Here is a 24,437-nt window from a genome sequence, read left to right as displayed (position 1 = left end):
GAAAAGCTGCAGGCACAGACCTGTGTATGTGTGTGTATCTGCATTTCTTTTTTGTAAAAGGACAGCAGTTTCTGCTATCAGTAAATGGGAACCAGAGAGAACCCATTACCAGAAGTGGTCTGGTGAGAGGTGTGTGCATCTCTATGGTCAGATGGAGGTGGATCATAGTCTAGGCTAAGAACAGGGAAAGGGGGTCAGGAATGGAAAGGGGAGGGCTGGAAAGATGGCTTAGTGGTTAAGATGCTTGCCTGTAGAGATGAAGGAGCCAGGTTTGATTCCCCAGTACCCCATGTAAGCCAGCTGCACAAGGTAGCACATGCATCTAGAGTTCATTTGCAGTGGCTGGAAGCCCTAGTGTACCCATTCTGTCTCCTATTTGCCTCTTTCTCTCCACCCCGTCTCTCAAATAAATAAATAAAATATTTTTAAAAACATAGGAGGGGCTGGGGAAATAGCTCAGCAGTTAAAGGTGCTTGCTTGCAGAGCCTGCTGGCCCAGGTTTGATTCTCTAGTAGCCACATACAACTAGATGTACAAAGTGGTGCATGCATCTGGAGTTCATTTGCAACAGGAAAAGACCCTGACATAACTATTCTAAATAAGTAAATAAATGAACTTATTATTTTTTAAAGCATGGGGGCCAGACTGCCCAGGAAGTTTGGAGACTACAAAAAGATATGGCCCAGGATAGAACCCCAGAGGACGTTGCTTGTGAGGGGGAGGACTGAGGAGAGCTTGTGAAGGACAAGGAGGAGTAGACAGGGGAGAGTATGGGCAAAGAAGGGGGTGAAGCCAAGAGGAGTAGGCTTTATGGAGCCAACACTCAGTGCTCTAGCGTTACGGAGCGACTGAGCAGGAGGAAGGTTCACAAGTGCCCACTGCATGTGGAACACGGGCGGGCACGGACACTGCCTGGCGGGAGCGCTGCCACAGGTTAGAAACCCGGTGCATGGAGGGAGAAGTGAGGCCGTGCGGGGAATGAAGCAGCCTTTCGGAGAGGAGAGATTGGTAGCTTCCCAATGTCCTCTCCTCTGCAGCCACCTCCCTTCAGCTTCTGCTCCACCCTGCCACTGACTCTTCTTGCTGGTCACCAAAGGCTTCCTCCTCCCGAAACTTTCTCAGCATTTGAAAACGCCGCTCCCCTAGAGGCTTCTCCGAGTCTCCTCCCTCTCTGGTTTTCTTTCTCTGCCCCTGGCAGTTGTGAACATTGGTGGTTCAGGTCAGAAATATGTTTGTCATCTTCCTCTTCCTCTTCCCCTGCCAACAACCATCAAGCCTTGCCCATTCTGCTTCCTTAGCCCCTCAAAGTCCTGCCCACCTCTCCCCATTTTCACCTCCAACACTCGTCCTAAAGCCGGGGGTGGTAGCTCATCCCTTTGGTCCCAGTACTTGGGAGGAGGTTGAGGCAGGAGGATAACCATGAGTTCGAGGTCAGCCTGGGCTACACAGTGAGTTTCAGGTCAGCCTGGGCTAGAGTGAGTCCCTCAAAAGAAAAAAAAGTTAAAAGCAACACTCATCCAAGTCACCATCAAAATCATGTCATTCTCTGGACTAAGTGCCTGCCCTGTCTGTCTGTTCCTGCTTGACGTGGCAGTCATATTGTGACCGTGGCTTCCGCTTGTGCTGAGGATGACGTCAGAGACTTCCGTAACCTACGAGTTCCCGCCTCATATCATTGGCTCTGCCTCAGCACTATATCTCATAGGCACTGCTTCCCAGCCACCCCCAGGCTCTCTTAGCCCTGCTTCTAGCGTGGACTCTGAGCCCTTCCAAGTTTTGTTCACTCTTCAGTCTTCTCCTCCCATGTCCCCCTTCTCTTCTCACCCCTGCCTCACTAACAACTGCTTGTCTGGAAAGCTCTCCTGGACCCCCTGAGTTTGTTAAACCCCTTAGTATGCTTTCCCGCTTCCCACACGTCTTCACACCCCTTTCATCCTGGTAAGGACTTGTCCGACTCCTGGCCTTCCTTCTTCTGGTGTCTAGTAAGGTGCTCAGTCTCTTGTTAAATGGACCGTGATATGGGACTTCGGTATATTTACACAGTGGTAGAAGCAGAAAAGAAAAGATTGCCTATTCATGGTAGAGAACCATGTACCACATACATGGTCATTGAGGCTAGAAGGGGTATTAGTCCAGGATGTGAAGAAAATAAAAGATTTTTTTTTTTTACAAATTCCAGATGTACATAGCACTTTTTAAATTTAATTTAATTCAATTTATTTATTTATTTGAGAGAAAGAGAGAGAGAGAGAGGCAGATAGAGGTTGACAATGGGCATGCCAGGGTCTCCAGCCACTGCAGACAAGCTGCAGACACATGTGCCACCTTGTCCATCTGGCTTATGTGGGTACTAGGGAATCAAACCTGGGTCCTTAGGCTTTGCAGGCAAGCACCTTAACTGCTAAGCCATCTCTCCAGCCCTGTTTTTGTTGTTGTTGTTTACCTCTTTTTTCAAGGTGGAGTCCTGCTATGGAGCCCATACTGACCTAGAATTCACTATGTAGTCTCAGGGTGACCACAAACCAAAAGCAATCCTCCTACCTCTGTCTCGCGAGTGCTGGTATTAAAAGCATGCGCCACCATACCTGGTAGGATTGGTCATTGTTAAGTTGAGGGATAGAAAGAAAGCAGTTTGTGGGCATTTCGGGCCTGAAAAACAGGAGGCAGAGTATCTGCTGAGAGAGGGGACTCAGGGTGGAATGGGGATTTGACAGCGGACAGGCTGGAGGAGATATAGGGAATCCTGATGTACTGATCTCCTGGGGCCGGAGGCAGGGGTGCAGCAGCAGAGGACCCCTGCCGGCACCGGGCAGATCGGAGTTTTGGTGTGGCCTGCGTCTCGGTCTCTCTGGACTGTTGTTAGTCTCTCTCCTGTAATGACCTTTTCCCCTCTGTTATGCTCGTAGGTCACGGAACCTGTGCTGCAGCCAGGACCCAAGTTGGACTTGACTCAAAGCCTGAAATCAATCTGGGCCTGGAGTCTGGCCTGGAGCTGGAGCCCCAGGCCCAGCTGGACTGCCAGTGTCATGCAGAAGAAGCTGGGCATTGTGCCCTCCTGCCCTGGCATGAAGAGCCCCAGGCCCCTCCTCCTGCTACCACTTTTGCTGCTGTTGGTGGCTGGGGTGCCAGGAGCCTGGGGTCAGGCAGGGAGCCTGGACCTGCAGATAGATGAGGAGCAGCCGGCAGGCACACTGATCGGGGACATCAGTGCGGGGCTTCCAGCAGGCACAGCTCCTCCTCCCATGTACTTCATCTCTGCCCAGGAGGGCAGCGGTGTGGGGACAGACCTGGCCATTGATGAACACAGTGGGGTCGTCCGTACAGCCCGTGTCCTGGACCGTGAGCGGCGGGACCGCTACCGCTTTACTGCAGTCACTCCTGATGGTGCCACCGTGGAAGTCACCGTGCGAGTGGCTGACATCAACGACCACGCACCAGCTTTCCCACAAGCTCGGGCTGCCCTGCAGGTACCTGAGCATACAGCTCTTGGCACCCGCTACCCACTGGAGCCTGCTCGTGATGCAGATGCTGGGCGTCTGGGAACCCAAGGCTACGCACTGTCCGGTGACGGGGCTGGAGAGACCTTCCGGCTGGAAACGCGTCCTGGTCCTAACGGGGCCCCAGTGCCTGAGCTGATAGTTACCGGGGAACTGGACCGGGAAAACCGCTCGCACTACATGCTGCAGCTGGAGGCCTACGATGGCGGTTCACCACCCAGGAGGGCTCAGGCCTTGCTGGACGTGACGCTCCTGGACATCAATGACCATGCCCCAGCTTTCAACCAGAGCAGATACCATGCCGCAGTGTCCGAGAGCCTGGCCCCAGGCAGCCCTGTCTTGCAGGTCTTTGCATCGGACGCAGATGCCGGTGCCAACGGGGCTGTGACGTACGAGATCAACCGGAGGCAAAGCGAGGGTGACGCGCCTTTCTCTATCGACGCGCACACAGGGCTCCTGCGGCTGGAGCGGCCGCTGGATTTTGAGCAACGACGGGTTCATGAATTGGTAGTGCAGGCACGGGATGGCGGGGCTCACCCAGAACTGGGCTCGGCCTTTGTGACGGTACACGTGCGAGACGCCAACGACAATCAACCCTCCATGACTGTCATCTTCCTGAGCGCCGACGGCTCCCCCCGCGTGTCTGAGGCTGCCCCACCTGGACAGCTCGTTGCTCGCATCTCTGTGTCAGATCCAGATGACGGTGATTTTGCCCATGTCAATGTGTCCCTGGAAGGTGGGGAAGGCCACTTTGCCTTAAGCACCCAAGACAGTGTCATCTACCTGGTGTGTGTGGCTCGGAGGCTGGACCGGGAGGAGAAGGATGCTTACAACTTGCGAGTTACAGCCACAGACTCGGGCACACCCCCACTGCGGGCCGAAGCTGCCTTTGTGCTGCACGTCACTGACGTCAACGACAACGCACCTGTCTTTGACCGCCAGCTGTACCGGCCTGAGCCTCTGCCCGAGGTTGCGCTGCCTGGCAGCTTCGTGGTGAGGGTGACAGCCCGGGATCCTGACCAAGGCACCAATGGTCAAGTCACCTACAGCCTGGCCCCCGGCACTCACGCTCGCTGGTTCTCCATCGATCCCACCTCAGGCATCGTCACCACTGCTGCCTCACTGGACTATGAGCTTGAACCTCAGCCGGAGCTGATCGTGGTAGCCACAGATGGGGGCCTGCCCCCTTTAGCATCCTCCGCCACTGTTACTGTGGCCCTACAAGATGTGAATGACAATGAGCCCCAGTTCCAAAGGACTTTCTACAATGCCTCACTGCCTGAGGGTACCCAGCCTGGAACCTGTTTTCTGCAGGTGGGTAGGGCCTGCATGATGTGCTGTGGACAAGGGTGGGTCTGAGGGCCACAGGGCACCTCGGAACAGGAGTCTAGCTTTGCAGGTGTATCTCTCCATGGTGACTTATGCCATTCTTATCCCAGCAAGATCCGCAGTCTGTGTGGAGGGTGAGGGGGGACGGGGACCAGAAGATGGGGGAGTAGAACGTGAGAGTGGGGGTCTGTAACCTGGGTAGTTGAGGGAGTTAGGACTGGATGTTCAGGGATGTGTCTTGCAGTGTCAGGAAGTGAAAATAAAAACTGTAGTCTCAAAGCTAGAAGAGATAGAGACTTTTTTGGGCACCTGTTTATCAGTGGAAAGGCCAGGATTTATGGAACCCTCTATGCTAGTTCACTATTAGGCTCTGCTGGAAGAAGTCTCTGTCTTTTGTCACTGGATATGAACCTTTAAGTGACTCTTGGGCTCAAGCACAAGGCTGAGAGAGAACAAATACTATCCAGTGAGATTCTGATGTCCAGAATAGGGCCTCCCAGGGGAGCCTGAGGCAAGAGCTCTGGACAGACTCAGGGTGGCACACACTGGCTTCAAGTCAGGCTTGGGTGAGGGGGAGGCAGCCTACACCTGGGCTTCAGTCTGAGGCCATATTGCAGACATGTTTGGACACCTTGCTGTGAGCCATTAGGACTTTCTTGGAAAACAAAGAACACTGAGCTTCTTTAAATATTTTCGTTTGTTTTAAAGTAGCTCACTGGCTTTAAGGGTGAAAGATAGATGGGTCAATGGGTGTGTAACGGATCATCCCTTAGTGCTATAAATCAAGCAAGGTGCTGGGACTAGAGAACAAAGAAATTAGACATTCCTTTTCCCAGGCAGGCCCCAGTCTACATCGAGAGATAAACCAGTAGCTGGGGTTGTATTAGGTGGAGTCTGAGGTACTTTGGAAGTCCAGAGGTGGGGTCTGGAAGAACTAATGCAACTTTGCCGAGTGGGGTGTATGCAAAGACACTTGGCCTACAGAAAGAGCTGCTGAGGAAATGCCACGATGTGTTAAGGAGGGTGTTCAGGTTGACCCCATGTGCAGATGAGAAAGAGCCGGGGGGAGAGAAGACACAATAATGAACAGGGGCTGGATGACAGGATTTGGCTTCTTGAAAATCTTAGAAAGGCCAGTGCGGGGCTCAAAGCAAACCCGTCTTTTGGTGCACCAGGAACTGTAGCTGCAGGAGAGAGCGCTGGAGGCCTCTTCTGAGACTGCTGCTTAAAGTCGACCAGACCCCTGAGAATCTCCTCAGGGGCTTCTTGTTGGCCTAGACTTCCAGGCCAGTGCCGGGGCCTGGCTGACCTCTTGTCTTCTGGCCAGACTGGATGTTTGCCTGCCTGCTGCTGTCTGGCTCCCCACCACCCACTCTCCCATGTGTTTACTCTCCCTTGGCCAGCACCAACGGGTTATTGCTTCCAAAGCTGCTTCTCTCCTCATTAGTTCCTGAAGCAAGAGGTCGACTCTCCAGGTGGTTTCCCAGGGCTTTTACTATTAGAAGTCATGGAGGAAGGATACAGATGACCACTGGGAGTTCATAACTGTCACAAGGTCTTAATATTTGATTTATTCAGTGTATCTAGCATGCACTAGCCACTCTTTTAGGGATACAGAATACAATAAATTAGTCAATTTCCAGCCCTCAACTCAAGTCATTTGTAGGCTAGAGAGGAGATTAATTTGCAAAGAAACAGCTTATTTCAATAAAAACTCCTATGATGGGAATATAAGCAGTGTGAGTGTTTTCCCAAAAGACAAAGACTTGTGGTTTGAGATCTCAAGAATGATCAGAATTGGGCCAGGCAGAAGGGTTCCAAGGTAGGGCAGAGGAATGGCAGTCTGGTTCATTTAAGGGGACACAGATCAGCTTTGTCAGAGCTTGAGATGAGAGAGTGGAAAGTGGGGCTGCAGACAGGCTAGACAGTAAGGAGCCACATCAACCCAAAGAGTTATGTTGTTTTCATTTTATTTTTTGTTTTCCATAAGGAACATTGAAGATTTGGGGGTATAGGATTAAAATCAGATTTGCTCTCTCAAATGGTAGTCAGTGATCAGTGGCTCACAACTGGGAGTAATTTTATCCTTCAAAAGAGACAGTTGGCAAAGGTGAGACATCTTTGAAAGTAGTGAGATGCCACTGGCATCTAGTAGGAAGAGGCAAAGGATGAATGAAGTGAACCATTCTGTAATGCATGCACACACATACACACACACACCACACACACACACACCCTACAATAAAAAATTTATCTGATTCAAAACTGTGTGGTGGTGAATGCCTCAGCACTCAGGAGGCAGAGGTAGGAGGATCACCGTGAGTTAGAGGCCACCCTGAGACTTCCTAGTGAATTCCAGGTCAGTCTGGGTTAGAGTGAGACCATACCTTGAAAAAACAAACAAAGAAAAATATATCTGATTCCAACATAAAAAGAGGGCTGGAGAGATGGCTTAGCAGTTAAGGCACTTGCCTATAAAGCCTAAGGACCCATGTTTGACTCCCCAGATCCCACATAAGGCAGACGCACAGGGTGACACATGAGCAAGGTTGCACACACATCTGGAGGTCAATTGTAGTGGCTGGAGACACTGGTGAACCAATTGTCCCTCCTTCCCTCTCTCTCTCTCTCTCTCTCTCTGTCTTTCTTGCTCTCTCTCATAAAGCAAATAAATAAAACATCAAAAGTACCAAGGTTGAGAGCCCTGATGCAGAGTATAGATTGGAGGGTCAGACACCTATGAGAAGGGGGAAATTATAATAATCCAAAGGAAAGAAGGCTTGGGCTGAAGTCGGGACGTTCACAGTGACAGTGGAGAGACACAGGTCAAGAGAAGAGATAGCAAGGGCTTACTGAGTGCCTGGTCAGTTGATGTGCCAGTTAAGGGAAAGGGAAGAACTCCTGGCTTGAGCAACTGAGTGGACCAAAGAGTCATTAAAACCAGTTTGGGAAGATCATAGGTTTAGTTTGGGAAGGTTGGATTTAAAGTGACTGGGATGAGCTGTGGAGGAGGCATCTGGAGGTAAAAGTTTGCAGCCTATACATATGCTTGGTGGGCAAAAGTATAGTTAGAGCAGAAGCAAGGAAAGTCAAAGACCAGGCCCTGAGAGACTGTGCAGGTGGAGATTTCAGGGAACAACAGTGTATGGGGCCATGTGGAGTAGGGAAAGCTGTGCTGTAGGTGACCCAGCAAAAGAGAAGCCGGTGTGGCAAGAAGACAAAACAAGAAGCGCACACGGGAAGGAGGCTGGGATGGGCAGATGCAATAACTTTTGGCATCTTGCAAGAATGTTAGAGAATTCACACAAAAAGGCTGTTTTTCTTCTCCTTGAAATGGTGCCTCTGGTGAGAACCGGGAACCAAGTGCCAGTCAAGGGACAGGCTCAAGTTCTACTGTAGTTTTGGAGTCGCCAGGGCAAGGGAGCTGACCAAGGTTGGAATGAGACGGAGCTGAGAACCTGATGTCAATGGAGACTGTGTATTTGCGGCGAAACCTCTGAGCAAGAGGTCAGGAAATTCACTTCTGCCGTGGTCGTTTCCAGTCAATGGCCCCTGCACCTTTTGGGGTCACTTCCTGACAACTTCCCCGACCACTGTTTATTGCTGCCTTCCTGTAGCAGAGTCAGAGGGCAAAGGTCTTCCTTAGCTCCCGGAGCGGCTCAGCTGTGCTGCTGCCCGCAGGGATTGATGCAAGGGAAGGACAGTCCACCTCCCGGGATATCCGGGCCCACGGCCACAGTCAAGAGCTGGGGCAGGGGCTGTTTCCAAGGTTCAGCCATGGCAGAGTCTTAATGTTTCTGAGGAGGGTAAACAATGGCACAGATCACTCCTGTCAAGAGCCTGGGCAACAATCAGAACTCCTTGGCCAGTTTTCTCTCTGAGCACATTTGCTGGCTGAGAAAGGGAGTGCTGCAGCTTCCTCCTGCAGCATATCATGACCCTGGGGTCCTTCTGTCCACAAAGAGTACTTTGTCATGGCCTGCAGCAGTCAGCCACCAGCTAGCTCACTATTGAGTGCCTAATGTGCACGCAATGTGTAAAACGTAGTATGAAAGAGAGTTTTGTTAGAAAGCAGGGTGATCATGACACCCATTTACTTAGTGAGTGAATATGCCCAATCACACACTGCGCCTGGCCCTGTTCTCGGATAAAGGTGCATGAGCCATGTCCCTAAGTCCATATAGGTGACCTAGAGAAATCATTCAGCTATGTAATAACAGTCTCCATAAGGATTAGGCCTTGAAACTGGCACTGGTGGCACGCCTGTAATCCCAGCACTCAGGAGGCTGAGGCAAGAGGATCATGAGTTCAAGGCCAGCTTTGGCTGCAAAGCGTCCAAAAACAAACTAACCACAAGATTAACTTGTGACATCAACCTCAATAATTCTCTTGCTCAGTCAGTTCTCTGCCTGAGGTGATTAAGGCTGGGTGAGGGGACTGGCCTCCCAGATCCCAGCAGAATTTAAGGCTGACGCCCTCAGCACTCTTCCTTGTATGTGTGGTTCTTGTTGTATGCACATTCACTACTCTCTACCTAAACTTTATCTGTAACCCCAAATCAGTATTTGAAGCATCTTTTCAATCATCCCCAGACATGTACAGAGGTAGAAGACTGGAGCCGCCCAACGTGTACATTCCCAGCGGAAGCTGAAAAGGAGATTGCTTCACTTCCTGTTTCAGCTCTTACTCTGTGAACAAGTGTTGTTGTTTTTGTTGTTGTTGTTGTTTTGTTTTGTTTTGGGTGGGGGGGGTTCAAGTGTCCTTTTAAAAACAGTATTTTATGTATTTATTTGCAAATAGACAGAATGGGGGGGGTGGGTACCACCAGGGCATCTTGCCACAGCAAACGAACTCCAGATGTACGTGCCATTTTGTGCACCTGGCTCTACGTAGTCTGGGTTGTTAGGCTTTGTAAGCAAGCATCTTTAACTGCTGAGGCATCTCCCCAGCTCCAAGCATCCTTTTTGAAGTCTGTTTAATGCCACTTTTGTTGCATTTTTGTGCTTGTTCGTGATTTTGCTGTTTCAAACTGCCCTCAAGTGTAACGCTAGAGCACTGTCAAGTACACTACAAGTTGTGATATATCGCTCAGAAAAAAAAGTAAATGTGTTAGATAAGCTTCATTCAGGCACGAGTTACAGTATATTAAATAGTGTCTTTAAACACAATTACACACCAAACAAAGTAATGCATGACACATCTAACAAAGAAAAAAAAGGTGCCAGGCATGGTGGTGCACACCTTTAATGCCAGCGCTTGGGAGGCAGTGGTAGGAGGGTCGACATGAGTTCAAGGCCACACTGAGACTCCATAGTGAATTCCAGGTCAGCCTGGGCTAGAGTGAGACCTACATGGAAAAATAACAAAAAAATGTTGTGACCAAAGCCTCTGTATCAGACAGCTTCAGGTTCGCTGAGATGAACTTCCAGACAGTTACGGAGGAAGAGATATTTATTGAAGCTTACAGATCCAAGGGAAGTTCCATATTGGCAGAAGAAGCTGGCCTGCCTTCACAGGCCCCAGCAGAGAAAGAGAAGCACAAGCCACAAGCTAAAAGCCACACAGCACAGCACACTTCAGGAACTCCTGCTAGGCACACTCTGCATATCTTTAGATTGAAATCTGAAACCCACCACCGCACCTTAAGATCCACCCAGTAACACCACCTCCAGCCAGGTGGCTGCAGATGCAAACTACAAACTAATAAAGCACTGAATATATTGGGGGCCATCTATTCAAACTACCACAGCCTCCCAGGAACCCAACTGAGTGGTGGGGCTGGGGTTGACTTACTCATCCCTATCTTTATCCACCATCCAGGGACTCTGGGCGTCAGCAGCTCTTTCATACATCCCAGGTGACAATCAGACCCCTAGACCAATGAGTCACTCTACCATCAGCTCTTTCTAACTGCCACGTAGCTCTGACGTTTCCGATCAACGTGAGGGGCATCACTCACCCCAGCCTTTCCCCAGGTCACAGCCACAGATGCTGACAGTGGCCCGTTTGGCCTCCTCTCCTACTCTTTGGGTGCTGGACTGGGAGCTTCTGGATCCCCCCCATTTCGTATTGATGCCCACAGTGGTGATGTGTGCACAACCCGGACCCTAGACCGTGACCAGGGGCCCTCAAGCTTTGACTTCACCGTGACGGCCGTAGATGGGGTGAGTAGACAGACCTTGGCCAGGGTCATGAGGTAGAGTTGTCACCAGAATCCGAAAGGGACTGCCTAACCTACGGCTACATATCTCACCAGGGAGGCCTCAAGTCCATGGTATATGTGAAGGTATTTGTGGCTGATGAGAATGACAACCCACCTCGGTTTTACCCGCGGGAGTATGCTACCAGTGTGAGTGCGCAGAGTTCACCAGGCACAGCTGTGCTGAGGGTGCGTGCCCATGACCCTGACCAGGGACCCCACGGACGACTCTCCTACCACATCCTGGCTGGAAATAGTCCCCCGCTCTTTGCCTTGGATGAGCACTCAGGTGAGGATCCTTCCATCCACCAGGACCTTTTCTCAGGTCTTTCTCCCTACCTGCCCAAATGATGTACTGCCTCCCACTTCCATAACCTTTCCCTGTCTTCTGTCCTCTCCAGGACTGCTGACAGTAGCCTGGCCCTTGGCCAGACGGGCTAATTCTGTGGTGCAGCTGGAGATCGGGGCTCAAGATGGAGGTGGCCTGAAGGCAGAGCCCAGTGCCCAAGTCAACATCAGCATTGTGTCTGGAACGCCCACACCACCTATATTTGAGCAACTACAGTATGTTTTTTCAGTGCCAGAAGATGTGGCACCAGGCACCAGTGTGGGCATAGTCCAGGCACACAACCCACCAGGTATCAGATACCCCAGTGTAGTCATCCAGCACCACCCTTCGGGTGCCCTGGAGCATCATACTCCAGGAAGCTATAATACAAAACACTGGCACATGAATGCCACCTTAGTACCAACCAACTTCCCTGCCAACATCTGCCCCCTTTCTAATACTTTCAAAGGCACAGATATTAGCCAGGCGGGGTGACTCACACCAATAACCCCAGCACTGGAGAGGCTGAGGTCGGAAGATCATTGTGAATTCGAGGCCAGCCTGGGCTAAAGTGAGACCCCCGCTTCGAAAAGGGTGGGGGGACATAGATGTGAATAGTGCCCAACCCTTTTGGGGGATCAAAGCCAGGTCCCCAACTCAACTGACGTACCCGTGTCTTTTTCCTGGTGTTTCTCTCCTTCTTTCTAGGTCGCTTGGGTCCTGTAACTCTCACCCTATCAGGTGGGGATCCCCGGGGACTGTTCTCTCTAGATTCACCCTCAGGACTGTTGCAAACGTTTCGTCCTCTGGACCGGGAGCTTCTGGGGCCAGTCCTGGAGCTGGAAGTACGAGCAGGCAGTGGAGTGCCCCCAGCTTTTGCTGTGGCTCGAGTGCGCGTACTGCTCGACGATGTGAATGACAACTCCCCTGCCTTCCCTGCATCTGAGGACACTGTGCTGTTGCCGCCAAACACTGCCCCAGGAACTCCCATCTACACCCTGCGGGCTCTGGACCCTGACTCCGGTGCCAACAGCCGAGTCACCTTTACACTACTTAATGGAGGTGATGGGGCATTCGCTGTGGACCCCACCACAGGCCACGTACGGCTTATGGGACCCCTAGGACCTCCAGGGGGGCCAGCTCGTGAGCTGGAGCTGGAGGCCAGGGATGGCGGCTCCCCACCGCGCAGCAGCCACTTTCGACTTCGAGTGGTGGTGCAGGACCTCGGGACTCACGGGCTGGCTCCGCGGTTTAGTAGCCCTACCTACCGTGTGGACCTGCCCTCAGGCTCCACTCCTGGAACTCAGGTCTTGCAAGTGCAGGCCCAGGCGCCAGATGGGAGTCCCGTCACTTACCACCTTGCGGCGGATGGACCCAGTAGCCCCTTCGGCGTGGATCCACAGAGTGGGTGGCTGTGGGTACGGACAGCGCTGGACCGTGAGTCCCAGGAGTTATACACTCTGAAGGTAACGGCGGTATCTGGGTCCAAAGCTGAACTGGGGCAACAGACAAGCACAGCCACTGTGAGGGTCAGCATACTCAACCACAATGACCACAGTCCCCGCTTGTCTGAAGAGCCCACTTTCCTGGCCGTGGCGGAGAACCAACCCCCAGGGACCAGTGTAGGGCGGGTCTTTGCCACTGACCGCGACTCGGGACCTAACGGACGTCTGACCTACAGCCTGCAACAGTTGTCAGAGGACAGCAAGGCCTTCCGCATCCACCCCCAGACTGGTAAGCGATGGGAACCAAACTCTGAGGACGCACAGCCTCATGTGCAGACTGGCGAACACCCAGACAGGATCTCCAGCCTAGATCTTGGCTATGAAGATCAGGATAGCCTGGAGTTTAGCTCTGGCTCCCTCCTACACTCCCCAGCCGCCGCCTTTTTCCCGTAGTCCTTAGGCTCTGCATTCCTAAATATCCCATATATCACTATCTCCATTCTGCACTCTCAGGAGAAGTGACCACACTGCAAACCCTGGACCGGGAGAAGCAGAGCAGCTACCAGCTCCTGGTGCAGGTTCAAGACGGGGGAAGCCCACCCCGCAGTGCCACGGGCACAGTGCACGTTGCGGTGCTTGACCTCAATGACAACAGCCCCATGTTCCTGCAGGCTTCGGGAGCTGCTGGCGGGGGCCTCCCTATACAGGTATGTGACGTGGCAGGACCCTGTCCTGAAGAAGTGGGGGGGGCTGGTAGGGGGGGAGGGGTTCTCCCTATACAGCTGAGGCTATGGGGGAAGAGATTGTTTCTCAGGCCAGGTGTAATAGCAAAAAGAAAAAGGGGGGTGGTGCTCCACCTACACAGAGATGTGAGGAGAATTTCTATTCGGAGTTGTTTTAAGCACAGGAAGGAGATAACTGTAGGCGAGTTGTGTCCCCACAGGTACCAGACCGGGTGCCTCCAGGAACATTGGTGACAACTCTGCAGGCCAAAGATCCGGATGAGGGAGAGAACGGCACCATTCTGTACACCCTAACTGGTACGGGGCAGGGGCAGGGTGAAGAGACTGTATGATCACATGATCGCACAGCTGGCCTGGTTGTGAGCACCAAATCCCTCTCCTTCCTCCGCCTGATTCCCAGGTCCCGGCTCCGAGCTCTTCTCCTTGCGCCCTCACTCAGGGGAGCTGCTCACCGCAGCATCTCTGATCCGGTCGGAGAGGCCCCACTATGTGCTAACTCTGAGCGCCCACGATCAAGGCAGCCCCCCTCGAAGTGCCAGCCTCCAGCTGCTGGTGCAGGTACGGCTGCTCTTCCAACAGTCTTGCCAGTCTTCTTCCTTGGGTTGTCACGGGAGGGGGGCGGGCAGGGGGTGAAGGGAGGTCCTGTTGCTTCAGCTTCTTGCGGTTCTTGGGCCTGGTCCTTAACTGCCCCAGAAGCCAGCACAGTCTCACGTTTCCATGGCTCTTCGCGGTCCACAACAGGTGCTTCCCTCCGCTCGCATGGCCCAGCCGCCCGATCACACCGATCCTGACCCGGCAGCGCCAGTGCCCGTCGTTCTCACGGTGACCGCGGCGGAAGGCCTTCGCCCAGGCTCGCTGTTGGGCTCGGTGGCCCCCGTGGAGCCGCCGGCCGCCGCCGGGGCGGGCTCGCTCACCTACACCCTGGTGGGCGGTGCGGATCCCGAGGGCACGTTCGCGCTCGACGCCGCTTCGGGCCGCCTGTACCTGGCGCGGCCCTTGGACTTCGAGGCGGGCCCGGCGTGGCGCGCGCTCACGGTGCGCGCCGAGGGCCCCGGCGGCGCGGGCGCGCGGCTGCTGAGGGTGCAGGTGCGCGTGCAGGACGAGAACGAGCACGCGCCCGCCTTCGCGCGCGACCCGCTGGCGCTGGCGCTGCCCGAGAACCCGGACCCCGGCGCGGCGCTGTACACGTTCCGCGCGTCCGACGCCGACGGCCCGGGGCCCAACAGCGACGTGCGCTACCGCCTGCTGCGCCAGGAGCCGCCCGCGCCCGCGCTGCGCCTGGACGCGCGCACCGGGGCGCTCAGCGCTCCGCACGGCCTGGACCGGGAGGCCACCCCCGCGCTGCTGCTGCTCGTGGAGGCCGCCGACCGGCCCGCCAACGCCAGTCGCCGGCGGGCGGCGCGCGTTTCCGCTCGCGTCTTCGTCACCGACGAGAACGACAACGCGCCGGTGTTCGCGTCGCCGTCGCGCGTGCGCCTGCCCGAGGACCAGCCGCCGGGGCCCGCCGCGCTGCACGTGGTGGCCAGGGACCCCGACCTGGGCGAGGCCGCGCGCGTGACCTACCGGCTGGCCGCCGGGGGCGACGGCCACTTCCGGCTGCACGCTGCCACGGGTGAGGGGCGGGGCGGCGCGGGCGGGACCCCCGGGGCGCGGGGCGGTGGCGGCGGCGGCGGGCATCACCCGGCCCTTCTGCCACCCCAGGGGCGTTGTCGGTGGTGCGGCCGCTGGACCGCGAGCAGCGAGCCGAGCACGTGCTGACCGTGGTGGCCTCGGACCACGGCTCGCCGCCGCGCTCGTCCACTCAGCTCCTGACCGTCAGCGTGGTGGACGTCAACGACGAGGCGCCCGCTTTCCAGCAGCACGAGTACAGCGTCCTCTTGCGTGAGAACAGCCCGCCCGGCACGTCTCTGCTCACTCTGCGGGCGACTGACCCCGACCTGGGTAGGACACGCACGCACATACGTCTTGCACGCGCGCGCGGCTGCATATGTGTGTGAATGAATGAATGACGCATAGATTTATCCTTGGCTAACCATCCATGCCGCCTCTCTCCCCAGGGGCCAATGGGCAAGTGACTTACGGTGGTGTCTCTGGCGAGAGCTTCTCTCTGGACCCAAACACTGGCATTCTCACGACTCTGCGGGCCCTGGATAGGGAAGAGCAGGAGGAAATCAACTTGACCGGTATGCTTTCACGGAACCCCCAAGAATCACTCAGGGAGATGCTGTAAATATGAACAGAACTCCCAAAGAAGTTTCCCAAAGTTTCCACGTACTACAGCACAGCCCCTGTGAGTCAGGAATTTAGTAGGGTGCAAAGTGAGCTGTTGTAACCATGCTCATACAAGTTTTCAAGCCCGTGTATTGCCACAGCTATGCCCTGTAGGCTTCCTTAGGATCTTACCGCAGCCACTCAGCAGGTCAAGTGACTTTCTTAAGCTAACACAGTTTTAGAAGTGGCAGGGCTGGGCGCTGAGTCCCGATCTTTTGATACCTCAGTCAGTCTCTTTTGTGTCACACCATCACTGAATGAAAATGCATCTTGCATGTATCAAGCATGTAAGGTGGAAAGGAAAAGAACATCTTCTGACATGTGAGGTATACATGTCCACATGTGTACCTGGAGCATTCTGTGAGATAAGCATTTTCTGGCTCAGATGTATGCCTGGTCAACATGTGTGGAAATTCTATGGTTTGGGTTTCTCCACCGAGTGTGTTTTCTCATAGTATATGCCCGGGACAAGGGCTCGCCACCCCTGTTGACTCACGTCATAGTGCGAGTGACTGTGGAGGATGAGAATGACCATGCTCCAACCTTTGGGAATACCCATCTCTCCCTGGAAGTGCCTGAAGGCCAGGACCCCCAGACCCTTACCACACTACGGGCCTCTGACCCAGATGGAGGTGTCAATGGGCAGCTGCAGTACCGCATCCTGGGTGAGCCTCATCTCTTGTTGCTGACCGAGAGCACTTGCTTATCTGGTTCTTGTTGCTTGTCAGCCCTGGATGTTTCAATGTGTCTGAGTCTCTTTCCTCTAGTTTTATGCCATCTACTTTTCTTTAGTTGCAAATCAATGTATCTATACTTCCAGTTCTTTAACTCCCTCTACGTCAGATGTTATTTTCCTATTCATTTTCTTATCTATTTCTCCGTATAAAAACAATAGTTCCCAAACCTTTTGGTCTCAGAAACCCTTAGACTTTTTTTTTCTTTTTGTGAGATAGGGTCTCACCATATTGCCCAGACTAATCTTAAAGTCCTCCCACCTCAGCCTCCAGAGTAGCAGGGATTATATTATTTCACCCAGTGACACTTTTTGAGAGGGTTACTGTGTAGATGTTTTTAAAGTCAGCATTTACTGTGCTACATTTGAACACTAAGGGGGGGAAAAATGAACTATCATTGAGAAATAATGAAGTATACAGCTTACTGTTTCTCTGCCGGTGCAAGGACATGTTAGGCTCTCTAACAGTTTGATGGATGGCATTGAGGTTGCAGAGCTCAGGTATAACTGAAGGCGGCCAGTGCAAATGAATCTCTGAAAGTACGTATCTTCTTTCTGACTAGAACAGTTTCTGGAAAACACAAGAGTATGTACGTACACATTTCAGTAGTCAAATCTTAATGCCATCACACGTCATGTAGCATCCACAAGCCTCTCTTTGCATGTGCAAGATAGTGAAAATGGAAAGATATATGATGCTTGGGATACTGGTTTGACCGTGTGTATATAAAAGGGTCTTGGGGAACTCCTCGGACCACACATGCTCTTTCTTTATCTTTGGTATTTCTGTTTTCCCCTGCATTTCTTTCTTTTCCTTTCTGTCGGTTCCTTCCCACTGCTTCTCTGTATCTCTGCCCCTGTGCTGTTGTCACTCCAGGGCTGACACATACATGCTTATGTGCACATGTTCTTCTTTGCAGATGGGGACCCATCAGGAGCCTTTGCCCTAGATCTTGCCTCTGGGCAGTTTGGCACCATGAGGCCACTAGACCGGGAGGTGGAACCAGCATTTCAGCTGCGGATAGAGGCCAGGGATGGAGGCCAGCCAGCCCTCAGTGCCACCCTGCTTGTGACCGTGACAGTGCTGGATGCTAATGACCACGCCCCAGCCTTTCCTGTACCTTCCTACTCTGTGGAGGTTCCCGAGGACGCACCCGCAGGGACCCTGCTGCTGCAACTCCAGGCTCACGACCCTGATGCTGGGGCCAACGGCCGCGTGATGTACTACCTGGGTGCGGGTACGGCAGGAGCCTTCCTCCTGGAGCCTGCCTCTGGGGAACTGCGCACAGCTACAGCCCTGGACCGAGAACACTGCGCCAGCTATGCCTTTTCTGTGAGCGCAGTAGATGGCGCAGCCGCGGGGCCCCTGAGCACCACGGTGCCTGTCACCATCACAGTGCGTGATGTCAATGACCACGCACCCACCTTCCCCACCAGTCCTCTGCGCCTCCGACTACCTCGCCCAGGCCCCAGCCTCAATACTCCAACCTTGGCCCTGGCCACACTGAGAGCTGAAGATCGTGATGCTGGTGCCAATGCCTCCATCCTGTACCGGCTGGCAGGCACACCTCCTCCTGGCACCACTGTTGACTCTTACACTGGTGAAATTCGTGTGGCCCGCTCCCCTGTAGCCCTGGGGCTCCGGGATCGTGTCCTCTTCATTGTGGCTACTGACCTTGGCCGTCCAGCTCGCTCTGCCACTGGTGTGGTCATTGTTGGACTACAAGGGGAGCCTGAGCGCGGACCCCGCTTTCCCCGGGCTAGTAGCGAGGCTGTACTCCGTGAGAATGCACCCCCAGGTGGGTCCCTGGCCATGTGTCCCAGGTTTGAATTCCTGAATGGGCTGGGATTAGTCATTAACAATGTGCCCCAAGTTCTTTTAAGTGCTTACAGTCCAATCAGTACTGAATTTCCTCTTACCATCTCTGCAGGGACTCCAATCAGCTCCCCCAAGGCTGTCCATGCAGGGGGGTCACATGGACCAATCACCTATAGCATTCTCAGTGGGAACGAGAAGGGGATATTCTCCATTCAGCCCAGTACAGGTAAGGATCAGGAGCAGAGGCTTTGTGAGGGGGGATAGGCTCCTGGGGAAACCAGTTCTTTGGGCCATAGGAGGCTGTGGTGCAGTAGAGGTCTGAGGTAAGGAAAAGACCTATCCCTGATGCAATCTGTCCCCCCACAGGAGCCATCACAGTTCGTTCAGCAGAGGGGTTGGACTTTGAGACGAACCCACGGCTGCGATTGGTGCTGCAGGCAGAGAGTGGAGGGGCCTTTGCTTTCTCTGTGCTGACCCTGACCCTGCAAGATGCCAATGATAATGCCCCTCGTTTCTTAAGGCCGCACTACGTAGCTTTCCTACCAGAGTCCCGGCCCTTGGAGGGGCCCCTGCTGCAGGTGTGGCATGTGATGGGAATACAGGGGACAAGGGCTGGTCAGACTTGTTTATGGCCAAGCCAGTGCCAGCAGTGTCTTACGCTCACCAGGTGGAGGCAGACGACCTGGATCAAGGCTCGGGAGGACAGATCTCCTACAGTCTGGCTGCATCCCAGCCAGCACGGGGCTTATTCCATGTCGACCCAGCTACAGGCACCATCACTACCACAGCCATCCTGGACCGGGAGATCTGGGCTGAAACTCGGTGAGGCCTGGCCCTTGGGAGCCCAAGACCCGATTTTGGGTCTGTATAGTTTCAAGCACTGCTTTACATTCCCCTCAGCCCCGTAGGCCACATCTAAAACCCTTAGAGCCAACCTGTCTTGATTCCTCCTTACCTTTCCCAGGGTTCACTTCTATCTTCAGGCCCTGTCTACTGACTATGTTCTGTGTCTAGGCTGGTACTGATGGCCACAGACAGAGGAAGCCCAGCCCTGGTGGGCTCAGCCACCCTGACGGTGATGGTCATCGACACTAATGACAACCGGCCCACCATCCCCCAGCCCTGGGAGCTGCGAGTGTCAGAAGGTGAGAGTCTGCTGAAACAGGAGAGGTCTGTAGGGCCCAGCGATGCATGGACCCCTGCAAACACCCTTGTTTCATGTTTGGCAGATGCACTGCTGGGCTCAGAGATTGCACAGGTAACTGGGAATGATGTAGACTCTGGACCAGTCCTGTGGTATGTGCTGAACCCATCTGGGCCTCAAGATCCCTTCAGTATTGGCCGTTATGGAGGGCGTGTCTCCCTCACGGGCCCTCTGGACTTCGAACAGCGTGACCACTACCACCTGCAGCTGCTGGCACGTGACGGTCCTCATGAGGGCCGTGCAAACCTCACTGTGCTTGTGGAGGATGTTAATGACAATGCACCTACCTTCTCACAGAGCCTCTACCAGGTACTAACTCCCCTGGTGATCCCTATACCTGGGTCTGGGGTTGTTCCTGTGGGAGCGATATGATAGAAATGGCTGGGGTGGCCTTGACATTTAGAATAACCTTCCAGGTCCCATGAGCTATGTTCATGGTCTGCATCTTGTGGTCAGAAAGGGGAGATGGCGGGCAGTTCTCACTCCAGGGCTAAGGAGGATAGCACTAAGCAGGAATAGATGGCAAGCAGGGCTTATGGTGCCAAACTACAGCTCATGGGTTGAGGGGGCAGCAGGACAGCTGGAAATCTTAGCCATGAACACTTGACCTCACACTTTAGGTCATGCTGCTTGAGCACACCCCCCCAGGCAGTGCCATCATCTCCGTCTCTGCCACTGACCGGGATTCAGGTGCCAATGGTCACATCTCCTACCATCTGGCTTCCGCTGCTGAGGGCTTCAGTGTGGACCCCAACAATGGTGCGTCGTCCCCAGAATCTGACCTACTTACCTTTGATTGTGTTGGGCTGTGTTTGAAATTCATTTGTAGAATTTGTTACTAAGTATCTTGGCTCCTAGATCTCTGAAGCAGGGAGGACATTCTCTCCCTCTTCTCTATATTAGAAGCCCTTCCTGACTGCATGACTAGAAGCTTCCTGAGCATTGAATCCTTGACATTACACAGTGTTCCAGCACGTGGGTTCTTCCTAGGACTTCTAAGCTATTGCCCAGACCCCGAAGGATCACCCTTTTGCTAACACACAGCCACCACTGAACATATGTTTCTTTTCCTTCCCTTCTCATCTCAGGAACTTTGTTCACAACAGTAGGAGCTCTGGCCTTGGGCCAGGAGGGATTGGGAGTAGTGGATGTGGTTCTAGAAGCACGAGACCATGGAGCTCCAGGCCGGGCAGCTCGAGCCACAGTACACGTGCAGCTGCAGGACCAGAATGACCATGCCCCAAGCTTCACACTGCCACACTACCGTGTGGCCGTGACTGAAGATCTGCCTCCTGGTTCTACCTTGCTCACTCTGGAGGCCACAGATGCCGACGGAAGCCGCACCCATGCCACTGTGGACTACAGCATCATCAGTGGCAATCGGGGCCGAATTTTCCAGCTGGAAGCCCGGCTGGCTGAGGCTGGAGAAAGTGTCGGACCAGGTCCACAAGCAATGGGATGTCTAGTATTGCTTGAGCCTCTGGATTTTGAAACCCTGACACAGTACAATCTAACTGTAGTTGCCGCCGATCGGGGACAACCACCTCGCAGTTCTGCTGTGCCAGTCACTGTGACGGTACTGGATGTCAATGACAATCCACCTGTCTTTACCCAGGCAGCCTACCGTGTGGCAGTACCTGAGGACATGCCTGTCGGAGCTGAGCTCTTGCATGTGGAGGCCTCTGATGCTGACCCTGGCCCTCATGGCCTTGTGCGTTTCACCCTCAGCTCGGGTGACCCTTTGGGGCTCTTTGAGCTGGATGAGAGCTCAGGTGCCTTGAGACTGGCTCACCCTCTGGACTGTGAGACCCAGGCTCGACATCAGCTTGTAGTGCAGGCAGCTGACCCTGCTGGGGCACACTTTTCTTTGGCACCAGTGACAGTTGAAGTCCAGGATGTGAATGACCATGGCCCAGCCTTCCCGCTGAACTTGCTTAGCACCAGCCTAGCAGAGAACCAGCCTCCGGGCACTCTTGTGACCACTCTGCATGCAATTGATGGGGATGCTGGGGCTTTTGGCAGACTCCGCTATAGCCTGTTGGAGGCAGGGCCAGGGCCTGAGGGTCGTGAGGCATTTTCATTGAACAGCTCAACAGGGGAGTTACGGGCACGGGTGCCCTTTGACTATGAGCACACTGGAAGCTTCCGGCTGCTAGTCGGTGCTGCTGATGCTGGGAATCTCTCAGCCTCTGTCACCGTGTCAGTGCTGGTGACAGGAGAAGACGAGTACGACCCCGTATTCTTGGCTCCAGCTTTCCACTTCCAGGTGCCTGAAGGTGCCCAGCGTGGCCATAGCCTAGGTCATGTGCAGGCCACAGACGAGGATGGGGGTGCTGATGGCCTGGTGCTCTATTCCCTGGCCTCCTCGTCCCCCTATTTTGGAATCAACCAGACTACAGGTGCTTTGTACCTACAAGTGGACAGCCGGGCTCCAGGCAGCGCAACAGCAGTCTCTGGGGGTGGGGGCCGGACCCGGCGTGAAGCCCCACGGGAGCTCCGGCTAGAGGTGGTTGCCCGGGGGCCTCTGCCTGGATCCCGGAGTGCCACAGTACCTGTGACTGTGGACATCACCCACACTGCCCTGGGCCTGGCTCCTGACCTCAACTTGCTATTGGTGGGGGCTGTGGCAGCCTCCTTGGGTGTCGTGGTGGTGCTTGCTCTGGCAGCTCTGGTCCTAGGGCTAGTTCGAGCCCGTAGCCGCAAGGCGGAGGCAGCCCCTGGCCCAATGTCACAGGCAGCACCCCTGGCCAGCGGTTCCCTGCAGAAGCTGGGCCGAGAACCACCCAGTCCACCGCCCTCTGAACATCTTTATCACCAGACTCTCCCCAGCTATGGTGGGCCAGGAGCTGGAGGACCCTACCCCCGAGGTGGCTCCCTGGACCCGTCACACTCAAGTGGCCGAGGCTCAGCAGAGGCTGCAGAAGACGATGAGATACGCATGATCAACGAGTTCCCCCGTGTGGCCAGTGTGGCCTCCTCCCTGGCTGCCCGTGGCCCTGACTCGGGCATCCAGCAGGATGCAGACGGACTGAGTGACACATCCTGTGAGCCACCTGCCCCTGACACCTGGTATAAGGGCCGCAAGGCAGGGCTGCTGCTGCCAGGGGCGGGCGCCACACTGTACCGAGAGGAGGGCCCCCCAGCTACCGCCACAGCCTTCCTGGGGGGCTGTGGCCTGAGCCCTGCACCCACTGGGGACTATGGCTTCCCAGCTGATGGCAAGCCGTGTGTGGCGGGTGCGCTGACAGCCATTGTGGCTGGCGAGGAGGAGCTCCGCGGCAGTTATAACTGGGACTACCTGCTGAGCTGGTGCCCTCAGTTCCAGCCTCTGGCCAGCGTCTTCACAGAGATTGCTCGGCTCAAGGATGAAGCTCGGCCATGCCCCCCTGCTCCCCGTATTGACCCACCACCCCTCATTACTGCTGTGGCCCACCCGGGAGCCAAGTCCGTGCCCCCCAAGCCCGCCAGCACGGCAGCAGCCCGCGCCATCTTCCCAGCAGCCTCTCACCGCTCCCCCATCAGCCACGAAGGCTCCCTGTCCTCGGCTGCCATGTCTCCCAGCTTCTCGCCCTCCCTGTCTCCTTTGGCTGCTCGTTCACCGGTCGTCTCACCTTTTGGGGTGGCCCAGGGCCCCTCAGCTTCAGCACTCAGCGCAGAGTCCGGCCTGGAGCCACCTGATGACCCTGAGCTGCACATCTAGCTGTGGCCCAGGCTGGGCCCCGACCTGGGACATGCAAAGTGTCCCCAATGCAGGCCCCAACTCTGAGCCTGCCCTGGGCAGCCTCGGACCTTGACTGGCCAAGGGGAGGCCAACACCAAGCCCCAAATCTCCACCCCAGACTTCCCGTGGGGGCAGGTCCCACATTTCACCCCAGTCCATTAGGAGCACTTGGACTACAGAGGGTCTTCTGGTCACTGACCTGAGGCCAGGTCCAATGTGGGGAGAAATAAGGAAGCGGCAGCCCTGGATTCTCTTCAGTGAGGACTTCCTACCCTGCATCAGCACCCTGCGATGGAGCTGAGACTTTATTTATTGGGGGTAGGGGTTGGGGGCGGTCCCTCCAACCTGTTTGGGCCCAGGTCTTTGGGTTCCGCTGACACCCCTACCCCTGCCCAGAACAAGTGCCAATTCTCACTCTGGAGCCTTAATAAACTGCAATTTGTATCTTGCCTCAAGCTCTATTCTGTGGGGATAATCAGAAGCGGTAGGCACCCTAGGAGGCACAGGGTGATAGCAGGCAGTGTTACTGAGCGCCTAGGAGCTTAGCTGGAGCCTGTCTCAGCCATTTCTTCCCTCTAACACGGGCACGAGGTCAGCAAGAGCGCAGTGTAGTGGAATTCTGGAGAAGGGAGCTAGTTGGGAAGGAAGTGATCTAGGGCTCTAGGCCTGAGGGCCTGAAAGAAGTGAGGGTGATTACAAGAGCAGCCAAGCGAAGAGAGTCTCCCCACCAAATATGAAAACACCTTGGGGGCCACAAAAAGGCCACACTATGGTAATAGCTCAGTTTTTTTGAGTTGGCCAAATCAGTCTCTGCTGAGGAATTTGCTTGTTGGTGTATTCACAACCCCACAAAGCAGACCACTTTTACATAATAGTTTCTGATTATTTTTTAAGTTTCTGATTTTTAAGTGAAGAAATCTAGGCTCTATGAGATTATCTTTCTAATATCATACGGCCAAGAATAGCCCATCTATGAATTTTCAGAGCCCACTGGCGTGGGATTTCAGGAAAGTCAGACTCAGGCAGCAGGTGGGGAGACTTAAATTTAAGGTGCTTACTGGGGAAATCGTTAATTCTAGTAGCAACACCACCTTTTCTATGGCGACCAGGATCACCCACTTGAGAGGGAGGAGCCAGCAGCGTCACTA

At 54.4% G+C, this 24,437-nt stretch overlaps 1 protein-coding gene across 1 annotated transcript; it reads left to right on the top strand.

Annotated features, from left to right (window-relative positions):
• The first annotated feature begins 2,906 nt into the window (after positions 1-2,906).
• On the top strand, positions 2,907-23,738 carry Dchs1 (dachsous cadherin-related 1). Its single transcript, XM_045145878.1, has 20 exons — positions 2,907-4,811; positions 10,802-10,990; positions 11,083-11,314; positions 11,427-11,663; positions 12,062-13,087; positions 13,312-13,505; positions 13,742-13,838; positions 13,942-14,099; positions 14,283-15,153; positions 15,243-15,482; positions 15,599-15,724; positions 16,268-16,477; positions 17,466-18,344; positions 18,477-18,590; positions 18,731-18,942; positions 19,032-19,186; positions 19,379-19,509; positions 19,594-19,877; positions 20,189-20,327; positions 20,657-23,738. Exons 1-20 carry the CDS (start codon positions 3,027-3,029, stop codon positions 23,266-23,268), a joined length of 9,891 nt encoding a protein of 3,296 aa, XP_045001813.1. The 5' UTR covers positions 2,907-3,026; the 3' UTR covers positions 23,269-23,738.
• Positions 23,739-24,437: the final 699 nt, after the last annotated feature.

The sequence above is a fragment of the Jaculus jaculus genome, chromosome 3 (genome assembly GCF_020740685.1).
Source record: "Jaculus jaculus isolate mJacJac1 chromosome 3, mJacJac1.mat.Y.cur, whole genome shotgun sequence".
Taxonomy (NCBI): domain Eukaryota; kingdom Metazoa; phylum Chordata; class Mammalia; order Rodentia; family Dipodidae; genus Jaculus; species Jaculus jaculus.
The sequence above is the reverse complement of the archived record's forward strand: the minus strand, read 5'-3'. Positions and strand labels throughout refer to the sequence as shown.

Excerpts from the sequence above, each read along its gene's own strand:
- Dchs1 (XM_045145878.1), top strand. The coding sequence starts at position 3,027 with ATGCAGAAGAAGCTGGGCATTGTGCCCTCCTGCCCTGGCATGAAGAGC. Across the intron at positions 14,100-14,282 it reads GCCTCCAGCTGCTGGTGCAG|GTGCTTCCCTCCGCTCGCAT; the intron begins GTACGGCTGCTC and ends GGTCCACAACAG. Across the intron at positions 19,187-19,378 it reads GAGATCTGGGCTGAAACTCG|GCTGGTACTGATGGCCACAG; the intron begins GTGAGGCCTGGC and ends TTCTGTGTCTAG.